The sequence below is a fragment of the Oryza brachyantha genome, chromosome 10 (genome assembly GCF_000231095.2).
Source record: "Oryza brachyantha chromosome 10, ObraRS2, whole genome shotgun sequence".
Taxonomy (NCBI): Eukaryota; Viridiplantae; Streptophyta; class Magnoliopsida; order Poales; family Poaceae; genus Oryza; species Oryza brachyantha.
The window spans coordinates 15607597-15625910 of NC_023172.2; the positions used below are offsets into that span (position 1 = coordinate 15607597).

Genomic DNA, 18314 nt, shown 5'->3' on the forward strand with positions numbered 1-18314 from the left:
CAAAAAAAAGGTGATTGCAAATTCAAACCAAATGCTGCTCAGTGAATCTGAATGAGAACATCTCCCAGATCTAGTTTCAATTCGCATTTCGTTTTAATAATCGGATATTAGGAGAGACGAGACGGCAACGATGCCGGATTCGTAAGGAGTCAAATGCCGCGTTCAAAATTCAGCAGCAGCAGTAGCTTCAATAGCGTCCAATCAGGGCCGTCGATGGCTCGATCAACGGTGGATCTCCCATCCTTCTTCTCAAAGGAAGGCTTCTTCACCTGCACCGGGTCTCAACGACTCCACGACGGGGCAAATCACCAACCAAATCCACTCGGAATTCTCTCCTCGCCGGCGGCGAGATGATGATGCTGATCGACTGCTCGGGCTGCCGCACGCCGCTGCAGCTGCCGCACGGGGCGCCCTGCATCCGCTGCGCCATCTGCGGCGCCGTCACCCACGTCGCCGCCGCGCCGCCGGCGCACGGGGACCCCGCCCGCGCCGCGGTGGCCCCGCAGCAGCATCCGGGGTGGGGGCCGCCTCCCCCGCCGGCGCACGGGCGGAAGCGCGCCGTGATCTGCGGGATCTCCTACAAGTACTCGCGCCACGAGCTCAAGGGGTGCATCAACGACGCCAAGTGCATGCGCCACCTCCTCACCACGCGCTTCCACTTCCCCGATGATTCCATCATCATGCTCACCGGTGAGTCCCCGCTACCATTGTTGTTTAACTACCTCACCTTTGGATTGAATTCTGGTTTGTGTATCATCAATTTCAATTTCGGGTTAGAATTAGATCCCCATCAATAGGGGTTTCCGTTTGCACGTGAAGGGATTGTTCTGGAGCGACTTACAGGGTTAGGTACGATCGAATGAGATAGCTATGGGTGGCTTTGCAGATTGATGAATTTTCTGCCCTTTTGTTACTTTACCGTTGTGATGATAGGCAAGGGAAAATGTAGTGAATGCTATTTTTGCGTTGCAGATATCAAAATGTACTTTAGCATCTATTTCTGCTTCAATAAACTACATATCGTGAGATGTTTGGTTGAGACTTGCTGGTATTTCAATTTTGAAGGAAAAAATTACTAAAGATGGTTTTGGTTTGATCTATCACATTTTTTAGTTGTTGTAAGTCATCAGCTACTGTTTTTGCAAATTTTAGTGTTTGCATTCTACGACTAACTAAATGGAATCTAATCTAATAGTAGGATGCAAATACTAGACTGCAAACATTTAAGACAGACAAGGTAAAAGTAAAGTTTTGGTTTAATAGTATCTTTCTTGTACATGAAGTTTGTTTCCTGATGGTCTGTCATCTATACTTCAGATTGTTGGAACTGATCATATCCCAATACTTTTGGTTTGTTTCTTTTCTTGCAGAAGAACAATCCGACCCTTACAAGATCCCGACAAAGCACAACATAAGGATGGCCATGTATTGGCTTGTACAAGGTTGCCAACCTGGAGACTCGTTGGTTTTCCATTATTCTGGTCACGGAGCACAACAAAGAAACTATAGTGGAGACGAAATTGATGGAATGGATGAAACCCTCTGCCCGTTGGATTTTGAGACACAGGGAATGATTGTGGATGACGAGATAAATACTGCTCTTGTCAGACCACTTACTCCTGGAGTTAAACTTCATGCACTTATAGATGCTTGTCACAGTGGGACTGCACTTGATTTGCCTTTCCTCTGCAGAATGAACAGGTTCGCTTATCTTGCACAAACTGTGTTCTTTTCTCTTGCAGTTGGCATGATAAGTACCTGTACCTAACATAATGTTGATTTTATTATCTTGTCTTCAGTACAAACTATGTTTGCAAGAAAAATGCTAGTTACTTCTGAACCAATTTGCCATGTTCATCTAATTATGTTTTAGCTATGATATGATTTTGGAGCTTGCTCAGATATTCTGTTGAAAGGCAGACAGTTTGGGGATAGCACTCAATTATGTTTTATCCCATGCTGGTTATATTTCGTCATCCTTCTAAAATATTTTTTACTGGAGAACACTTTGAGGGCAGAGCCACTGAACTAGCCAATTATGTCAATACAAGTAGTTACCTCATGTATTTCCCTAAAAAGTTACCGGACGAAAATTTAGATAATTCAGTGAATCAATATATTGTCTATTGATATCGTGCTTCTTTACACAACCTATTGACGTTGCAACATGAATCTGCTGAACTAATTTGTCAATAGTATGTTCACTAAAATGTTATATATTATATAACATGTTTCTGTCCCGTTCAGTTGGTTTTGTTTTGGATTCTTTGGCTGTAGTGTTGTACTCCTACTTGACAAACACAGATTTTTAGATCTTATGATGGAAATATGTTCAGCTAATATCCCTGGTACTTCGGTACAGGAGTGGGCAATATATATGGGAAGATCACCGACCGCGATCTGGTGTCTGGAAGGGCACTAGTGGCGGTGAGTGTATTTCATTTAGCGGTTGTGATGATAATCAGACTTCTGCAGATACTTCAGTAAGTTCTGGACTCATTCCTTCTCTGTAATCCACCAAGGCATCCTAGGTTGTCATATTTTATTATTTTCAAAGTTAATCTATTTGTTTAAAAGATAGCTTAGGCAAAGGACTCTGATTGTAGATCATGCTATTTTGCCTTTTCTGTTACTGTTCTTTCGGCCAGTCGTGTTCTACTCTGCTCAACCCAATTTATAGATATTAACATTTGATTAATTTGCGCTTGTTCCAATCAGGCTTTGTCAAAGATCACTTCAACTGGCGCTATGACATTTTGCTTTATCCAAGCTATTGAGCGTGGACAGGGCACCACCTATGGGAGTATCCTGACCTCCATGCGTTCGACAATACGCAGTACAGGTGGTGGTGATGCATTGGGAGGTGGTGCTGTGACATCGCTAATCACAATGCTTCTTACAGGAGGAAGCGTTGGTAGTGGCGGGTTGAAGCAGGTAAATTCTGGAGCTTGACATCCAGTTGCTTAGTAAATACTATGTACTCCTAATTCCAGAATATTACTGGGTACTAACTACTTCGTCCATTCTGCAGGATCCACAGCTAACTGCAAACGAGCAATTCGATGTGTATGCGAAGCCCTTCTCTCTATAACACCATCCTGGTATTCTCCACCGCGTTCCATGATTATATATATATATATATATATATATATATATATATATATAGCCCCCGTATAAATTATCATGGTGTACATTTTTCACTGTTGAAAAGGGCTCCATTTCATAAATAGAGCTATCATGTATGCCTGGTTTGTTGATGCTCACGTTTACATTGTTCGTGCCCTTTGGACTCTCTGATTTGTTCCTTGATCCAGACCGCATTATGCTCAGTGAATTGTTCACGGGTTAAAGAGATTGTAGTAGCATTTGCTGTTCTTTCTTTTTCGTTTTCCTTCTCTCTCTTGTCCTTAGATTTGAAGCGTCTGGATGCAGGTTTTGGATGCTTGACTCTGTAAAGACGCGTGAAAGGCTGACTTTCTAGGGAAAGAAAAGAAATCTGTAGGTTTGATTTGGCCGCCGTCTACCAAGTCGGCCCAATCCATACCATATCACAAGGGCTCTCCTTTGAACAAATAGAACCCAAATATGTTTACTGCTTTATAGTATATGACGTTTTGACTTTTTAGAGTCACTTTTTAAAGCTGGATCAAGTTTTAAGGAAAATATAGCAACATTTATGATACCAAATTAGTTTATTAAATCTAACATTGATTATATTTTGATAGTATATTTGAAATGTGTTGAAAGTGTTGCTATGTTTTCATATAAATATTGTCAAAATTTCAAAGTTTGATTTATATAAAAATACAAAACGTCTTAAAATATAAAACAAACTTACAAGAGGGAGTACTTCAAGAGTATTGCCTTGCAAAGTTGCAAATTATTCTTTCAGCTAAATGAAGTAAATAACATAGTGGGCAGTTACACAAGTGCCAATTGGAGTACAGTTTGAAATTTGACCAAAAAGGACTTAGATGGCCTAAGTATGAACTATTCATACCTTCAACATAAAAATTGACAGTGGCCCAAATCCATACCCTATCACAGGATGCTCTTTTGAACAAACAAAACCCAAATTTATGTACTGCTGAAATAGCTACGGTTTTAACTATTGCCTTGCAACTTATTCCGGCTAAGTGAAGTTTATGACATGGTGGGCAGTTCCACAGCTGCCAAATTTGAGTACAATTTGAAATCTGACCAAAAAAATCTTTGATGGCCTAAGTATGAACTACAAATGCTTGCTCGGTTACTGACTATAAAACTCTGCAACCTGCAAGCTCCCTGCATCATCATCATATATACACTTGCTTATACACAACGGCAGCGCGGCTCGCCGCGCTACTACACGGCGGCGGCGGCGGCCTCGGCCTCCGGCGTCCTCGTCCCCTTGGCGGCGGCGTCGAGGAAGCCGACGTAGAGGTCCGACTGCTCCGTGTCGCAGCTCGGCAGAGCCGCCCTCTCGCCGCCGTCGGCCATGGCCTTGACGAACGACACGAAGTGCCGCCAGTTGTCGCCGTCGAACAGCTTCTTGTTCATGCGCAGGTACGTGAACGCGCTCAGCCCGGCGCTCGCCGCGGTGGCCACCACCTGCGCGAACGCCGCCTCGTCGTACCGCTCCAGCGCGTTCTCGCCGGCGAGCCCCACGCGGGCCGCCCGCGCCGCCGCCCTCACCTGCTGCACCAGCAGCTCCGGCGCGCACCCGGCGTGCCCCGGCTGCTGCTCGTCCCGCATCTCCATGCACGTGAAGTTGAGCACCGCGCCGCGTCTCGCCAGCATCGCCGCGATGCGCGCGTACCCGTCCCGGTGCCGCGTGTTGTAGTACCCCGCCGTGAGCTCCGCCGCGTGGGACCGCGTCCGGTAGTGCCAGTGGATGCCGGCGACCTTGGCCGACAGCGCCGCGCCGGTGCCGCGGAAGACGGCCTCGGCGGCGGCCAGCACGCGGTCGCCGTGCTCCAGCAGCATCCCGGAGTACCACTCCAGGAAGAACGCGCCGTACTCGGTGCTCCACGTCCCGTCCCGCCGGAAGAACCCCGTCTCCTCCGGGAACTGCTTGTACTCGCCGGCGTCGTGCGGCCCGCCCCTCCCCCACTCCTCGTGCCCCGCCGCCTCCGCCGCCGCCTGCAGCGACGCCCTCATGTACTGCAACGCAACACATTCACCATTAATCCCATTCCCCTTGCCACAACAAAGCTCCACATCAACAAAACAAAAAAAGAAGACATTTTTTTGTGTCACCTTGTCATAGCATTGGAACTCGCCGATGCCCGGGAAACGCCATGTTCCATTGGCCTCAGGATACGAAGGATATCTCAGCTCACCACAGGGCCCCAACCCTACTTGGATCTCCTGCAATTCACACAAATCAAAACCAAACTAGTTGTTTAGCATTCTAATACTCATTTATTCTTTCTTAAATTTGCATACTAGCTTGGAGTAATCAAGCGTGCAGTACATAAAGGTGTCATCTTTTGGCATTTTATAGAAAAAACCAAACGAATAAAAAATAAATCACGATGAAAAACACTCAAATTAAACTCCAAATTTAAGGTATTAAAATTTGATATATGCACATAAGCAAAAGTAAAAAAAAGATGCAGATATATTTACCACGATGACGTTGCCGAGATAGTCGCGGAATGTGTCGTGGAAGCTGCGCATGTAGTCTGAGTAGACCTGGACGGGCGTCCTGCCGTTGAGCAACGGCAGCTCGTCGCAGCCGAGGGAGATGTACTCTGGGTTGCGGCGGCCGGACCTGTCCGTGTACACGATGTCCGGGTTCGAGCTCATCTCCTCCACCACCCATGGCGGCAACGGGATGCTGTATCAACAGCAAAATCACACATGAGCAAAGAGTGATTTTGATCCCAATGAAATTCTCACAGGTATAAATATAATTTGAACGGATAAGATGGAACTCGGGATAAGATGGAACTTGGTCTTGATATCTTCTCTCTCGATCGAATTCATTTCGAATTGATTAGTGTCAAAAGAAGGTGTTTGTTGGTTAGCGGTAGCAGAAGGCCAGTTGTTCACTTGCAATTGGGGGAAATCTTTTGATCCTTTTCATCCTACGATTGTGAGTTTGTGAGTCTGTGATAGCATCGTATCTGTTGTGTTCTTTAGCTATCGCTTTTACGCTTTTTTGCAATCCCACTTGGATCAAACTAATTTCGGTTGCTTATTTCTTCAGAAACACACATGTATATCCTTTGCGTGCAAGCGACCAACAAAAATGAACCATACAAAAAAAAAACTTCTTTCTAACCAAATATGATAAAAATTTTGAACCATTTTCTTGAAGCTAAGCGGACCGATTGGTTAGAAATTTGAAGAGGAAGAAAAGAATGGAGGAGGTGAGGAGGAGGGTTTGGTGGGCTTACTGGCAGGAGTCGCCGACGTTGCCGCCGCACTGGTGGAAGGACATGACCATCTGGAGGCGGAGGCCGGCGCGCTCCACCATGCGGACGAGCTCGCCGTAGGCCGCCCAGTCGTAGCGGCCGGGGCCGTCCCGCTCCACCACGCCCCACCACACGTCCACCATCACCCCCTCCACGCCGGCGCTCTGCAGCGCCATCAGGCTCGCCGCCAGCGCCCGCGCCCGCGACAGCTGGCCCCCCGGCCCCACCGTGTCCAGCGGCAGCATCACGTACACCGGCGTCCCCCTCCGCAGCCCGCCTCCACCGTGCCCGCCCCCGCCCCCGTGCAGGCGCAGCACCGCCGCCTCGGGACCCCCCGCCGTCCCCGCCGCGTGCTCGGCCGGCGCCGCCCTGGCGAGCCGCAGCCTGCGCGTGGTGGCGCTCGCCGCCGGCGCCGGCGGGACGGAGACGCAGCACGGCGGCGCGTCCTCCCCGGCCGCCGCCTTGTGTAGCTTGGAGGTCGGGTCGAGCGGCGACAGGAACGACGTGGATGACCGCAGCGTCAACGCCATGGCTAGCCTACGCTTAATTGCTACCTCTCTCGAGCTGCCGAGATGCTCACAACCAAGATTGATTTGGCCGGGGACGAAGACGAAGAAGAAGAAAAGGAGAAGCTTTTGCGTTTCTTGGTTGGATTTGAAGAGGAGAAATCGAGGAGGCGAATTGGGAGGGAAGAATCGGCATGGGTAGGGGAGGTATATATAGAGGAGTTCTCAGCGAGGCGTGGTGACGGCGACGTGCTTATCGTCCTCGTCACTAACCAAGTGATCAATGCTGATTAGGATACTAAACTATGCTTCCCTGATCAGGCAGCACCACATCAGCATGCGTGTGATCTTTCCTTTTCTCTGAAAAAAAAAAGCCTACTGTACATGCTTCCTAGTTGGAGATCAGATCATGGATGGATGGAGAAGATTAATTAGATCAGCAACAAAGGGCTTATCCATTGTTTTTGGAACCATTGAACACATAGATAAACTCTGTTCTACTTAGTAGTGACACCTGTTTTATTACTAACTTAGTTTATTATTATCTTCATTTTCTCTTATAAAATGTTTTTTTATTTTAGTTTGTATAAATAATATTAAATTTAGATACATATATAAATATATTTATATTTATTGATTAATAAATGAATCAATTTAGAACTAAAATATGGAGTAGATGATTTCAGAAGCAGTTAAAGAGATAATCTCTCATTAATACTCGTAGTTAAAGAGAAGTAGTACATGTAGCAGGAGACAAGGTAGCGGTCAAATCCAAACGGTGCAGTGGAAATTAAGGCCTGTTTAGTTTCCAATTTTTTTCAAAAAATATTATATCAAATCTTTAGACACCTAAATGAAGCATTAAATATATATGAACAATAAAACTAATTACATAGTTATGCGGAAAATTATGAGACGAATCTTTTAAGCCTAATTAGGACGTGATTAGCCATAAGTGCTACATTAACAAACATGTACTAATGACAGATTAATTAGACTCAAAAGATTCGTTCGCGGTTTCCAAGTGGAATCTGAAATTTATTTTATAATTGGAGTATGTTTAATTGTTTACAAACTTGATTTGATGTTTTTTGCAAAAACTTTTTGCAAAATGGGCCTAAGCAGCAGCACATGTAGCAGGAATTTCTTCAGTTTGTACACACGCTTGGGTAATTGGGTTCTCTTCTCTTGGCTTTGAAACGGACTCCCTCTCGGTCAAAAAAAACTAATTCTTTTGGTTTTCGTGTCCAACGTTTGACCGTCTGTTTTATTTAAAAAACTTTCAGGAAATTAGAAAAAAAATTAGTCACACCTAAAGTACTATTCATAATTTATCATGTAATAAAAACAAAAATATCAATCAAAAAAATAAATAAGACGAAGAGTCAAAAATTATAGGTAAAAAGTAAAAAATTAATTTATTTTGGGACGTAGGGAGTAAGTCACAGTGTGAGTTAAATGAAACGGAACGGATCAAACGCGTGTGCACCTATGTGGACGGCACGTCAGCGAGGAAGGAACGAGGAACTGACGTGGCATGCGTGGGAGGCTGCTGGTGGGACCGGGTGGTGGAGACGGAGAGCTTGTGGCCTGCGTTTGTTGCATGGTTTAGACCATATTTAGGGAGTTTTTTTTTATTTTTTAGAAGCGTATTTTTACCGGACATTTATATCATATTTGGGGAGCTTAACACGGGGAGAAATAACTGACAAGAAGTATCACCTAATTTCTCATAATCTATAAAGCTGAGTTTTTTAGCTTATATTTTATGTCTACGTATACAAGTAGGTAAATACAACTGAGGGGTAATAACTGTATAACTATACTATAGTTATAAATATAATTTATGTATAAATTAATTGTATTAACTCAAATGATACGTATAAAGCGCACGCGGTTGGTTGGCTAGGTGCGTTGGTATATATTCATCCTAAAACTATGACAGTAATATAGCAATGCCGTAGTTTATTTATTAAATTCTATAATTTCCTACCCTTAAAGACTAGGTGATATTTGAAAGTGTTTATAACTTTTAAAAATTACTTGAGGAGCCAGCTCCAACTCTGAAAAGCGTTAGTCTAGGGGTTTAGTTTGTAAATTTTTTTTCAAAAACATTACATCAAGTTTTTAACACATATTTGAAGTATTAAACGTAGTCTAATTATAAAACAAATTTCAGATTTCGCCTAGAAACCGCGAGACGAATCTTTTGAGTCTAATTAATCTGTCATTAGCAAATGTTGGTTACTATAGCACTTATAGCTAATTATGCACTAATTAGTCTTAAAAAATTCGTCTCGTGATCTTTTACATAACTGTGTAATTAGTTTTTGATTCATCTATATTTAATACTTTATTTAAATGTCTAAAGATTTAATGTGATGTTTTTAAGAAACTTTTTAGAAACTAAACGGGGCCTTACTTCGTAGCAGTAAAAAAACGCAGGCAACAAGTCGGTGTTGTTTGGTGCGTGGTCGGTGGGTCGCAACATTTCGGGGGATAGAATCCAAACGTGGGTGAGTCACAGCAGTATCATCTCGTCCGCGTTTCGTCGAGATGGCGAATCATATCAGATCACCACCACCCAGCATATGAATCACGCTGCCTAGTGTCGGTTAGCCACACGTACAACCCCCTGTTGTACCTGCATCTCCCTGTAAACACGGGGCCAGTCAACGACCTGGGATGAAAAACGATACACTATATGCATTCGCCTTTGCCTGCAAGGCAATCAACACAAGAATAAGTTAGTGGCACTAAATATAACATATAAGTCACGCTGCACGTTCACGTTTATTTATGTATATAAATACAATATAATCTATATAATATATGCAAGGCTAACAAATCTTACCCGGTGAAGGAGAGATAACAGTAACTAAGAGCAAGGCTAATAATATAGCCAACAAGTTAACTATAAGACTTCTTATAGCTAGCTCTTAGCCTACCCATATACTAGTTAGCTCTTCATCATTAATACATGACCCACGTGTCACTCTTACAGAGTTTCTTGGTTCTTGTGTCTGAGTTAGCTACAAGCTTACAATCTGCTTACACTCTCTCATTCCCTCTCTCATCTATATAAGTATTTAGCCAACTTATAATCTTACTCTAATTTTACTTAGAGACAAGTACAGGCGACGAAGAAGCAGTGCATGACAGGTGGAGTGATGGTGGTGGTGGTGACGCGGCCGGGTGTAGGCACCAAGCGAAACGCGTGGACGGCGTGGCGCGCTTATCCCTCCTGCCCGTGCCCAGCTTCCTCTCCGCCAAGCGCTTTTTTCCCCCACTCGCTCTGCCTCTGCGCTTTTTCCTGGCTGGACCTACCGCAGGTGGCCTTTTGGGTTCCTCTGGGCTGGGCCCCCTCCCTTCCCATTTTTTCTCATCTTCTTCCAAGTTTGTGGCTCTCCCTCCTTGCTGCACCGGCCCCCCCTGCCTAGTTTTGTTGCCATCTGCTCTCATGTGCCTGCCTAATGCCTGTCGCTGTTGGTTTTCTTTCTTTCTTTCTTTTTTTCTTTTTGTTGTGTTGCGTCGTCCTTTCTAGTTTTTATTGTTTTTGCCAGTTCAAAATAATTGAAAGAATATTGACCAAACAATGCTCGCCAACAAATTCCTCTAGCATCCAAAACGTAATAGACTCGAAAACGATAATAATATTGGTACTGCTGGAATATTGAAAAATTCAGAAGCGGTATTGTCGAAATAGAGGCTAAAAATAAAATATATTAAAGGGCAAGCAGATTAATCATGTTTAGGTTATAAATCGATGCCATAAATATATATTACTCCTTATGTTCCATATTATAAGATGTTTTAACTTTGTCTATATTTATTATGGACTAATTACTATGTATATGATCTAGATAGAACTTTAATATTTTATAATATGAAATAGAGGTAATTCTGAATATTCTAAGTAGCAAGTAATTAATTTGACAATATTAGAGGTAATTCTGAATATTCTAAGTAGCGAGTAATTAATTTGACAACATTTTATAATATGGAAGAGGTAATTCTGAATATTCTAAGTAGCAAGTAATTAATTTGACTACTGCCTCTGTGCCAAAATATAAACGTTTGATTGATTGGAATCATGAAAATCAATGTATTTTTACACAAATCTTGGATTCTAAAAATATTTATATTCTCGAATGGAGGGAGCGGTTCATAATGCTATTGTACCACCACAACACGTAACTAAAAGGATAGGTCGTGTATTTTCCACCCCTATCAAGCATGTTTGTGTATAATATAACTGAGGAGACTGCATTATACAACCTGCATTATTGAGAAAGGGTTACTATGAATCAACCCTGAACTAGCTCGGTGCAGCCCAGACAGTATAACCGATCTGTTCAGTGATCAATGGATCTCAAAATGTAAGCATAGTTGGCAAGTAGCTCAACCCTCTTCATGGTCTCCACCCCCATCCCCCTAAAAAAGTAGTCGAATTGTAATAGTATATTTCAAAACTGGTAAATTTATATTAACATGATCTAATTAACCTAAAAAACATCATCATATTTTTAAACAAAAAAATAGCTAATAATAAAATTTTTATATACGTATTCTTAACGATTTCAAACGATAAAGATCTCTAAAATCAACTCTAAATTTAAGGCTGACAACTTAAATTCTGGCAAATAAAAAGTGAAAAATGAGGCCGGTAAACACGAGGTGGCAAAGTCTGCTGACATCCAAGGTACTTGATCTCAAGGAAGCAAAGTGGATGTTAGAACGTGTCAGGCCCAATCGATTAAAACGAAGGACTTCTCCATCGAATACATTTGAAAAATTCAAGCTGTTCGAACTCTGAAGCAGGACGTTCCAGCTGTTCCCCCTTACCTGACGATATTTCCTCCCCCTCTCAGTCTATACGAGCGTATTCATACCGCGCGTATAGATACAAAACATCTTGTCAGCTTTTCAGACGAGTAGTAGGTGTAGTAGCTAGCTAGCTTCCAGGGGAGTGAGTCGTCGCCATCTCTGTCCTTGGCTCTCTCCTCTCCTCTCGCCGTCGGTCTGCCTCGATCGCCGTCGAGGACCACCGGCGTTACGTGCCGGAGCTACTCGGCTACGGGGACGCAACGTCCAGCAGCAGCTACCCACGGTGGCCATCGATCGATCAGAATCAGATGGCTCCGGCTCTATCGGGTTGTGTATTTGTGTGTGCGTGATGCGTCCTCCGGGAGCGAGAAGAGCAGATCAGGTACCTGATCCGAACAAAGCGTGAAACCCAGGGCGAGTGATGGATACTCGCTCTCCTAGTATTATACGATAGGAGGAATAGTTGGGCTGTCGGGATCACACGACGGCGAGCGTGCGTGCTTATCCTGCTACAAAAATCTTGGTCGATCGACGTACTCCTCCTTCCTATACGGATATCATTCCGTTTCTTCGTTAGCTCCAAAACTAGCTGGCGATAAATGGGAAAGTATGCGTCTAGTTTCGTGTGCATCCAAAGACCGAAAACATAGAAAGTAGTCTTGGAGTAATTATATCATTTTGATATAATCATCTAATATCAATAAACGCTTAAAAAAAACCTAGACGGTGATCGATAGAAGATATATGGTCTAGTTCAAAGGCAACTAACATAAGCGCGGTGTTGGACACGTCCTATTGTCAAAAGATCATTTTGCTACGACACTTGCTTGAATTTAGTTACTTCCCAGAAAAAAAGCTAAAGGGGTCAGTGGTGCTTGTTGATAGCAAGGGAATTTTTCTATTTTTTTAACTTTTGATTAAGTAATTTTATTACTAAACCTTGGATAAAAATATTTTCACCGTATAAACCTTTTGACCACGCCACCAACAATGTCATAGCAAGGCAACGCTGTCACTCAGAGTTTTTGGTATGATGTCGGTGACGTTGCAGCATGAGACGCCACCGACTCTGCCATGGCAGACCTGCCACGCCAACAAGATTGTATCACAACGTTATCTTGTCACGTCATTGTTGGTGGCGTGACAAAAGGTTTATACGGTGTAAATATTTTTATTTAAGGTTTAGTAATAAAATTACTTAATAAAAATGTTTTAAAAATAAAAAAGTTCCAAGCAAGGAAGCCATTGTCTTTTGGACTGTCTTTTGTCTTTTGTGTATCTTTAAGAAGAGAACGTAAAAGTATCCTTAGGGCAAAAACCCAATACTTCATCTGAGTCTAGTGCTTCAGCTCATCACCAACCATCCACACTTGATTAGGGCATACACAGTGCTAAGTGCTCTTAAATGGCAAGTGGTCTCAGCTCAAAGCTATAGCCGTAGCTCAAATGACAACAACACCCCGTAGAGAACCTCACGTCTCTGCATCTTGTAGATGGGAAAAAGGCCTCATTAAGGAGTGTCAGGGCGAGGCCTATGACACCGCCATATGCCACATTGGGTGAGTTTTGTCGCCTCCAAAATCCAAATCCAAAGGAGAGAGGGGATGACGGCATGGAGAAAAGTACCGGAAATTGACGAGCCTTCGTTGATAATCCATCACCACGAAGCTTGATCTGCTGATGCCGATCGTTGCCTTTGCCTTTCAACACCAGCGGCAAGAGGAAGGCAACGAGGGCAAGGTAGCCCGAGAAGAGATTTGAGTGAGCGAAAGGAAGGAAGAGAGAGTGAAGGAAAAAATGGGTAACAGGTGGCTGACATGTAGATCTATACAGGACAAAGGTTATTTATCTATATATTTATTTTGACACAAGGTTTAAAATGTAAATATAGTAACTAATTCACTAATTAGAAGTATTACAAGAGCTGAATCATAAATATCCGGTCGAAAGTTGCATGTATCCTAAAGTACCTCACCCAACGTAGCAAATGATTATTTTATTAAAATCATTCCATTGTTCATGCCATTACATGACCAACTCCAATAGCGTTAACTAGTAATAGGCCAAACCCCGTCCAATTCAATATGGTCTGCTAAATAATAAATTATACATCTCACATATAAACTATATCCCCAACCTAAAACACGCTTAAATTGCCCCCACATAATACACGTTGGAGACACTGAGCTCCGCGGAGCCTCTCAAGAGTCGAGACACAGCCCACATCCACGTCATCTCCGACGTAGCTATAACCACTAGTCACGGGCATAGCCTTAGCTAGTTAGCTACTACCACGCAGCGCCTGAACTTTGTGATCACATTTTCTGGTACCAAAAGCACCCCACTTGAGATTTTTTTTTTTTAAAAAAAGCACCCCACTCGCTTGCAAGAGACAAGCGGAACTGAATTTCAGCTATGGAGATCGACCACAACATCTTATAATGATGTTTCGTTTTCTTTCAACCGGGCAACCGTCGTTCACCCTCCACGACTATATTATGCAGATACAGCAACAGAAATTGCAGCCCAGCGACTGATGAGCTAGAGGCTGCAGAGCAAGGCTCAATAAAATTTACATGTACAAAATTTACACGACAGCTTTTCAGCTTGCTTACCAGAAGACCAACTGTATAGTAGAAGGCTCGATGTACTGAGCCTTTGACACAAGTGACAAGAAAGATAGAAGCAGAGTAATGGATTAACAGATGGGTGCAATGCAAACCTGAAACTCGCACCTCCGAGAGATCTTGCACTAATCCTGTTCCCGACTTTTTTTTCTCTTGCCCGCATGTATATACCTATGTTATGTACATCACTCTACATGTTTATACACTAATACAAGTGACGTTTGCTTCTCATAACCTCTCCAATGCTTGCTGGGCATAAGACTCTGATACCTTCTTAGGCTTCAGCTCACAATCCTCTTTTGGCCGCCGAAGCGCCATGAATTGCAGTGACCTGCTCTGAACTTGGTAAACATAGCACCCCCATGGGTAGGCATCTGACGAAGCCCATACAATTTGCTCCTCAAACACTGAATCTTCTGCGAATCTCTCACTCACACAGAAAGCATGGTCAAGAGCGGGCTCATCAAAAGCGTTTACAGCCACGCATCCAAGAGCTACATATCGTTCAGGTGGCCTTGGAAGCCAAATCGATACAGGACTCCTGTAGTCCTCGGCACAGTTTCTCCAAACCTATATGCAAGGGAGAAAAAAGATGAACAGAAGTGCACATCCAACTTTAGAGTATCTATATATAGTAAAATAAAGGATACCATAAGATCCAATATTTCTCGTTTTAAAAAGTATATTTAGCACAAGCTCAGAATTAACCAAAAGTGGCAGGTAGAAAAATATATCCTTAAATACTGACCAGGTCATAACCAAGAGGCAGCGCAAAATTCCCACCCACATTTTTGTACAGAGCAGCAACATGCGGTGGATGAGTGCCAACATGAGCAACATCTCCAATTGAAACATACCTAAAATTAAGAAGTTAGATATTTACAGCAACCAGTAAAATAGGCAAAGTTTATTCCAAGATAAGCATAAAACGGAACGAGTGACAGGTCTCATTTCAATATTTCATACCCAGTAGGGCATTGAGGTCTCCAGATGCTAAACACCCTTCCATCGTCTGCAACCTGGAATAAGAACTTGTGGTTTAGTCTGAACAGAGCATATCATGAATATTGCAAAAAAAGAAACAGCAATATTATCTCTTGATCATAAGGCAGATGAAGATAATTTACCTGCTTTGAAAGTAATTTACATCTGCTTCGGATTTCCTGTTCACTGCTCCAAATTTTCTGGAAGTTAACTGTATCACTAATAAGTCGTTCCTCAACATTACTTACTGCTCCCCTTGGGCTAAGCAAAGGCCTAGCAAAACTGTGGGACTCCCTCATATCTTCATCTGATGCGAAATATACCTCGCGCTGGCCTGAAGGAACCTATTTTGGTTTTGTTCAGAAGTATTGAGTTCAGTTGTTTGCCTTATTGCAAGCGTGCATGTGTGTGTGTGTGTGTGTGTGAGAGAGAGAGAGAGAGAGAGACCTTCAAGCGTACAACTTTCATGTCTGCCTGGTGAGATCTCCACATCTTCCGTATTGAAGAACAAAGTAGAAGAGCCTGAGGTTCATGTTCCTCATCAACATTGCACTTTATAAGCCTTACAAAGTTCTCGGACCTCCTAAAGTTTTTCAGATGTATGATGACGTGTGAAGGCCTCTGATACCCAGCTTTTGCCAGCTCCAATGTAAGTACCTCTTCCCAAGGAACATCCCAAAGTATTTTTGAAGGCTTCTTGTCCATTTTGTCTAGATCCACACACTACACAAAAAAGCACTGGAATTTAGTCAAAATTTAAAAGCAATTTACTACAAGAATCAGTCATAGAGAGGCTTCACCTGAAGCAGTATCACTCGCTTGTTAGTTACTAAAGCAACCCTCTGATTTTGCACAATAAAATGATCTTCATAGTAATCAGACCATGCATACTTCGAAGGTTCCCGAAATAAATCCGTGCATGCAAAATATCTGCTAGCCTCTGCTAGGTAAAGGGCCATCTGGACAATTGAATGCTCGAATTAAGTGTGTAGCATTAACAATACTCTCCAACTGAAGTAAAAACTAGTACTAATATGTTGAGAGCTTAATTTTGTTCAAAACTTGGCACTGGTTGCTAGGTCATCGTCAAAATGTCCTTTGTTTCAATTAAACCAAAAGTATATTGAATAGATAGCAAAAGGCACTATATGGTCTTGATTGCAGACATAATATTGAGTCACCTCAACCATAAAAATGCATCACAACACTACATTAGGGGGGGTACCAAAGGTCATGATAAGGCCATTGTGTGAGGAGTTGAGACTCAAAGAAGTAGATGAACAGATGACATTATGGGCCCTCAGCAGTAATTGCGACCACCTAAATTCTTTCAAGAAAACTACCGCTTATTGAAACAATTCTCATAAGTCCAATACAAAATGTTGACCATCATTCTCTACTGCAACATATCTGCAGAGACTATCATGCAAGTGGTTATCAAGGAAAGCAAATACATCTATCACGCATGGAGGACACACTGGCACTGTCATCTACTGCAGCCACTCAGCAAGGCATCAATGACACTCACATAGCCCCCCAAAAGTAGCAGTGATGCAGCATATAGGCTTATGTTTAAGTATAACTATTAGGGGTTGCATTATAGACAAGTATTAAGGAATTTGTACTAGAGATAATAAGTACTACTATCTACTGCTTAAAATTGTTATAGGTGGGTTCCTGCCTTAAAAAGGTTGATGACCAGATTGACAATAACTAAGCATGGGATAAAAGAAATCTTTAAGTCTCATCTCCCCCCTAATGTCTCCTACAGATCTTTCTCTTCTCTACCAAGTACCCTCATTCTATACATTCATAACAACATTTTTTTCGTGAGAATATTTGTAACAATATTGACAGTGAGAGGAAATTATTTCAAGATAGTTTTAAGACATCATTTTTAGGAGTAGAAGTAAGTTTCAGCAGAATATTCGGTTTCAACATGCTTAAGTGCCAGCGGTAATACACCGTCACCATTTCCAAAATTTCACATAACAATCTTTTTCTATAGTTGTATCTGTAATGCAATTTCAATCGAACAAAGAAAAAACGATAAGGAAAACCAATGCACCTGGCCCGCAGCTTGTACTTTGTCATACTCTCTTATTATACCATCTCGGTGTATAGCACGAGGATCTCTAATCCTCTGAGGGACATGCTTGTTATTCAGAATATCCACGCATCTCATAAAGCTGGCACTAATTCCATCAACTGTCAATGAGAAAAAATCGAAGGCCCCACTTAGGGGTTGAACAATAAACCCCACAAAAGCACGGCCAAGACCATGTGCAACGCCAATTGCACCATACTGTCGGGCACTCTCAACTGGCTTTCTTAGAACACCAGAAACCCCAAAAGCTAAACCCTGAGCAAATGCTTCAGTTCCTTGAACTAGTCCATCACCAACACCAGTGATTCTCCTTGACCAAACCTGAAACACATTTAACTTGAATTGTCTGGTACAGTTAACATAAACATGGATAGTGAACCACAAGAACAGAAGTTTCACCTGCTTCGATCTCAGCTGAAGAAACTGCCCATCAGTAGAGAGCTCTGCAAACCCTTTACTAAGTGATGACAAAGTTGATTTTGTCACTCCAAAAAAATCTACTGAAAAAATTAGGTGCAGAGGATTGTGGATCAGATCTCTCTTAATTCGGTTAGTGATTGCAGGGATGATGGAGCTCTTCCGCATATAACGCCTTTTGTGCATGACCTTACGCAGATGCACCTAAGGCAAATATCAATGGAAGTAATTTCAGTTTGCAGGGCTAATAAGTGACTGAAAATACATGCCATAGTTCAGAAATAAAAACATCTTCAAGATTAACCCTCTCATACAGGTATCCTACATTGTTGAGCATACATCTTCAAGATTAACCCTCTCATACAGGTATCCTACATTGTTGAGCATACCGAGGGTGAAAATGCCTGTCTTAACACCATCATAAAGGTAATCATTTCATATTGTT

At 42.6% G+C, this 18314-nt stretch overlaps 3 protein-coding genes across 4 annotated transcripts in view; 1 reads left to right on the forward strand and 2 right to left on the reverse strand.

The window, feature by feature from the left end:
• The first annotated feature begins 273 nt into the window (after positions 1-273).
• On the forward strand, positions 274-3673 carry LOC102700094 (metacaspase-1). 2 transcript variants are annotated; one of them, XM_015841681.2, is made up of 6 exons: positions 274-690; positions 1371-1701; positions 2363-2483; positions 2719-2934; positions 3032-3101; positions 3433-3673. In XM_015841681.2, the coding sequence occupies exons 1-5, from the start codon at positions 351-353 to the stop codon at positions 3089-3091; spliced, it is 1068 nt and encodes a 355-aa protein (XP_015697167.2). In that variant the 5' UTR covers positions 274-350; the 3' UTR covers positions 3092-3101; positions 3433-3673. The 2 variants fall into 2 exon arrangements, with proteins under 2 accessions (XP_015697167.2, XP_040384101.1); XM_040528167.1 differs by lacking the exon at positions 3433-3673 and having other exon boundaries at positions 276-690; positions 3032-3350.
• Positions 3674-3947: 274 nt separating this feature from the next.
• LOC102700377 (beta-amylase 3, chloroplastic-like) lies at positions 3948-7105 on the reverse strand. Its single transcript, XM_040528396.1, has 4 exons — positions 6384-7105; positions 5611-5821; positions 5239-5349; positions 3948-5142 (listed from the first exon to the last, which is right to left on the reverse strand). The coding sequence occupies exons 1-4, from the start codon at positions 6929-6931 to the stop codon at positions 4345-4347; spliced, it is 1668 nt and encodes a 555-aa protein (XP_040384330.1). The 5' UTR covers positions 6932-7105; the 3' UTR covers positions 3948-4344.
• Positions 7106-14215: 7110 nt separating this feature from the next.
• LOC102700656 overlaps positions 14216-18314 on the reverse strand; it is a 32229-nt gene continuing 28130 nt past the window's right edge. Inside the window, exons 56-63 of the mRNA XM_015841830.2 lie at positions 17852-18073; positions 17414-17773; positions 16146-16304; positions 15793-16068; positions 15489-15689; positions 15328-15380; positions 15110-15218; positions 14216-14931 (exon numbers count right to left, since the gene is read on the reverse strand). Coding sequence (XP_015697316.1) covers positions 14590-14931; positions 15110-15218; positions 15328-15380; positions 15489-15689; positions 15793-16068; positions 16146-16304; positions 17414-17773; positions 17852-18073 — 1722 coding nt within the window. The 3' untranslated portion in view covers positions 14216-14589. The remainder of the gene's footprint in view (positions 14932-15109; positions 15219-15327; positions 15381-15488; positions 15690-15792; positions 16069-16145; positions 16305-17413; positions 17774-17851; positions 18074-18314) is intronic.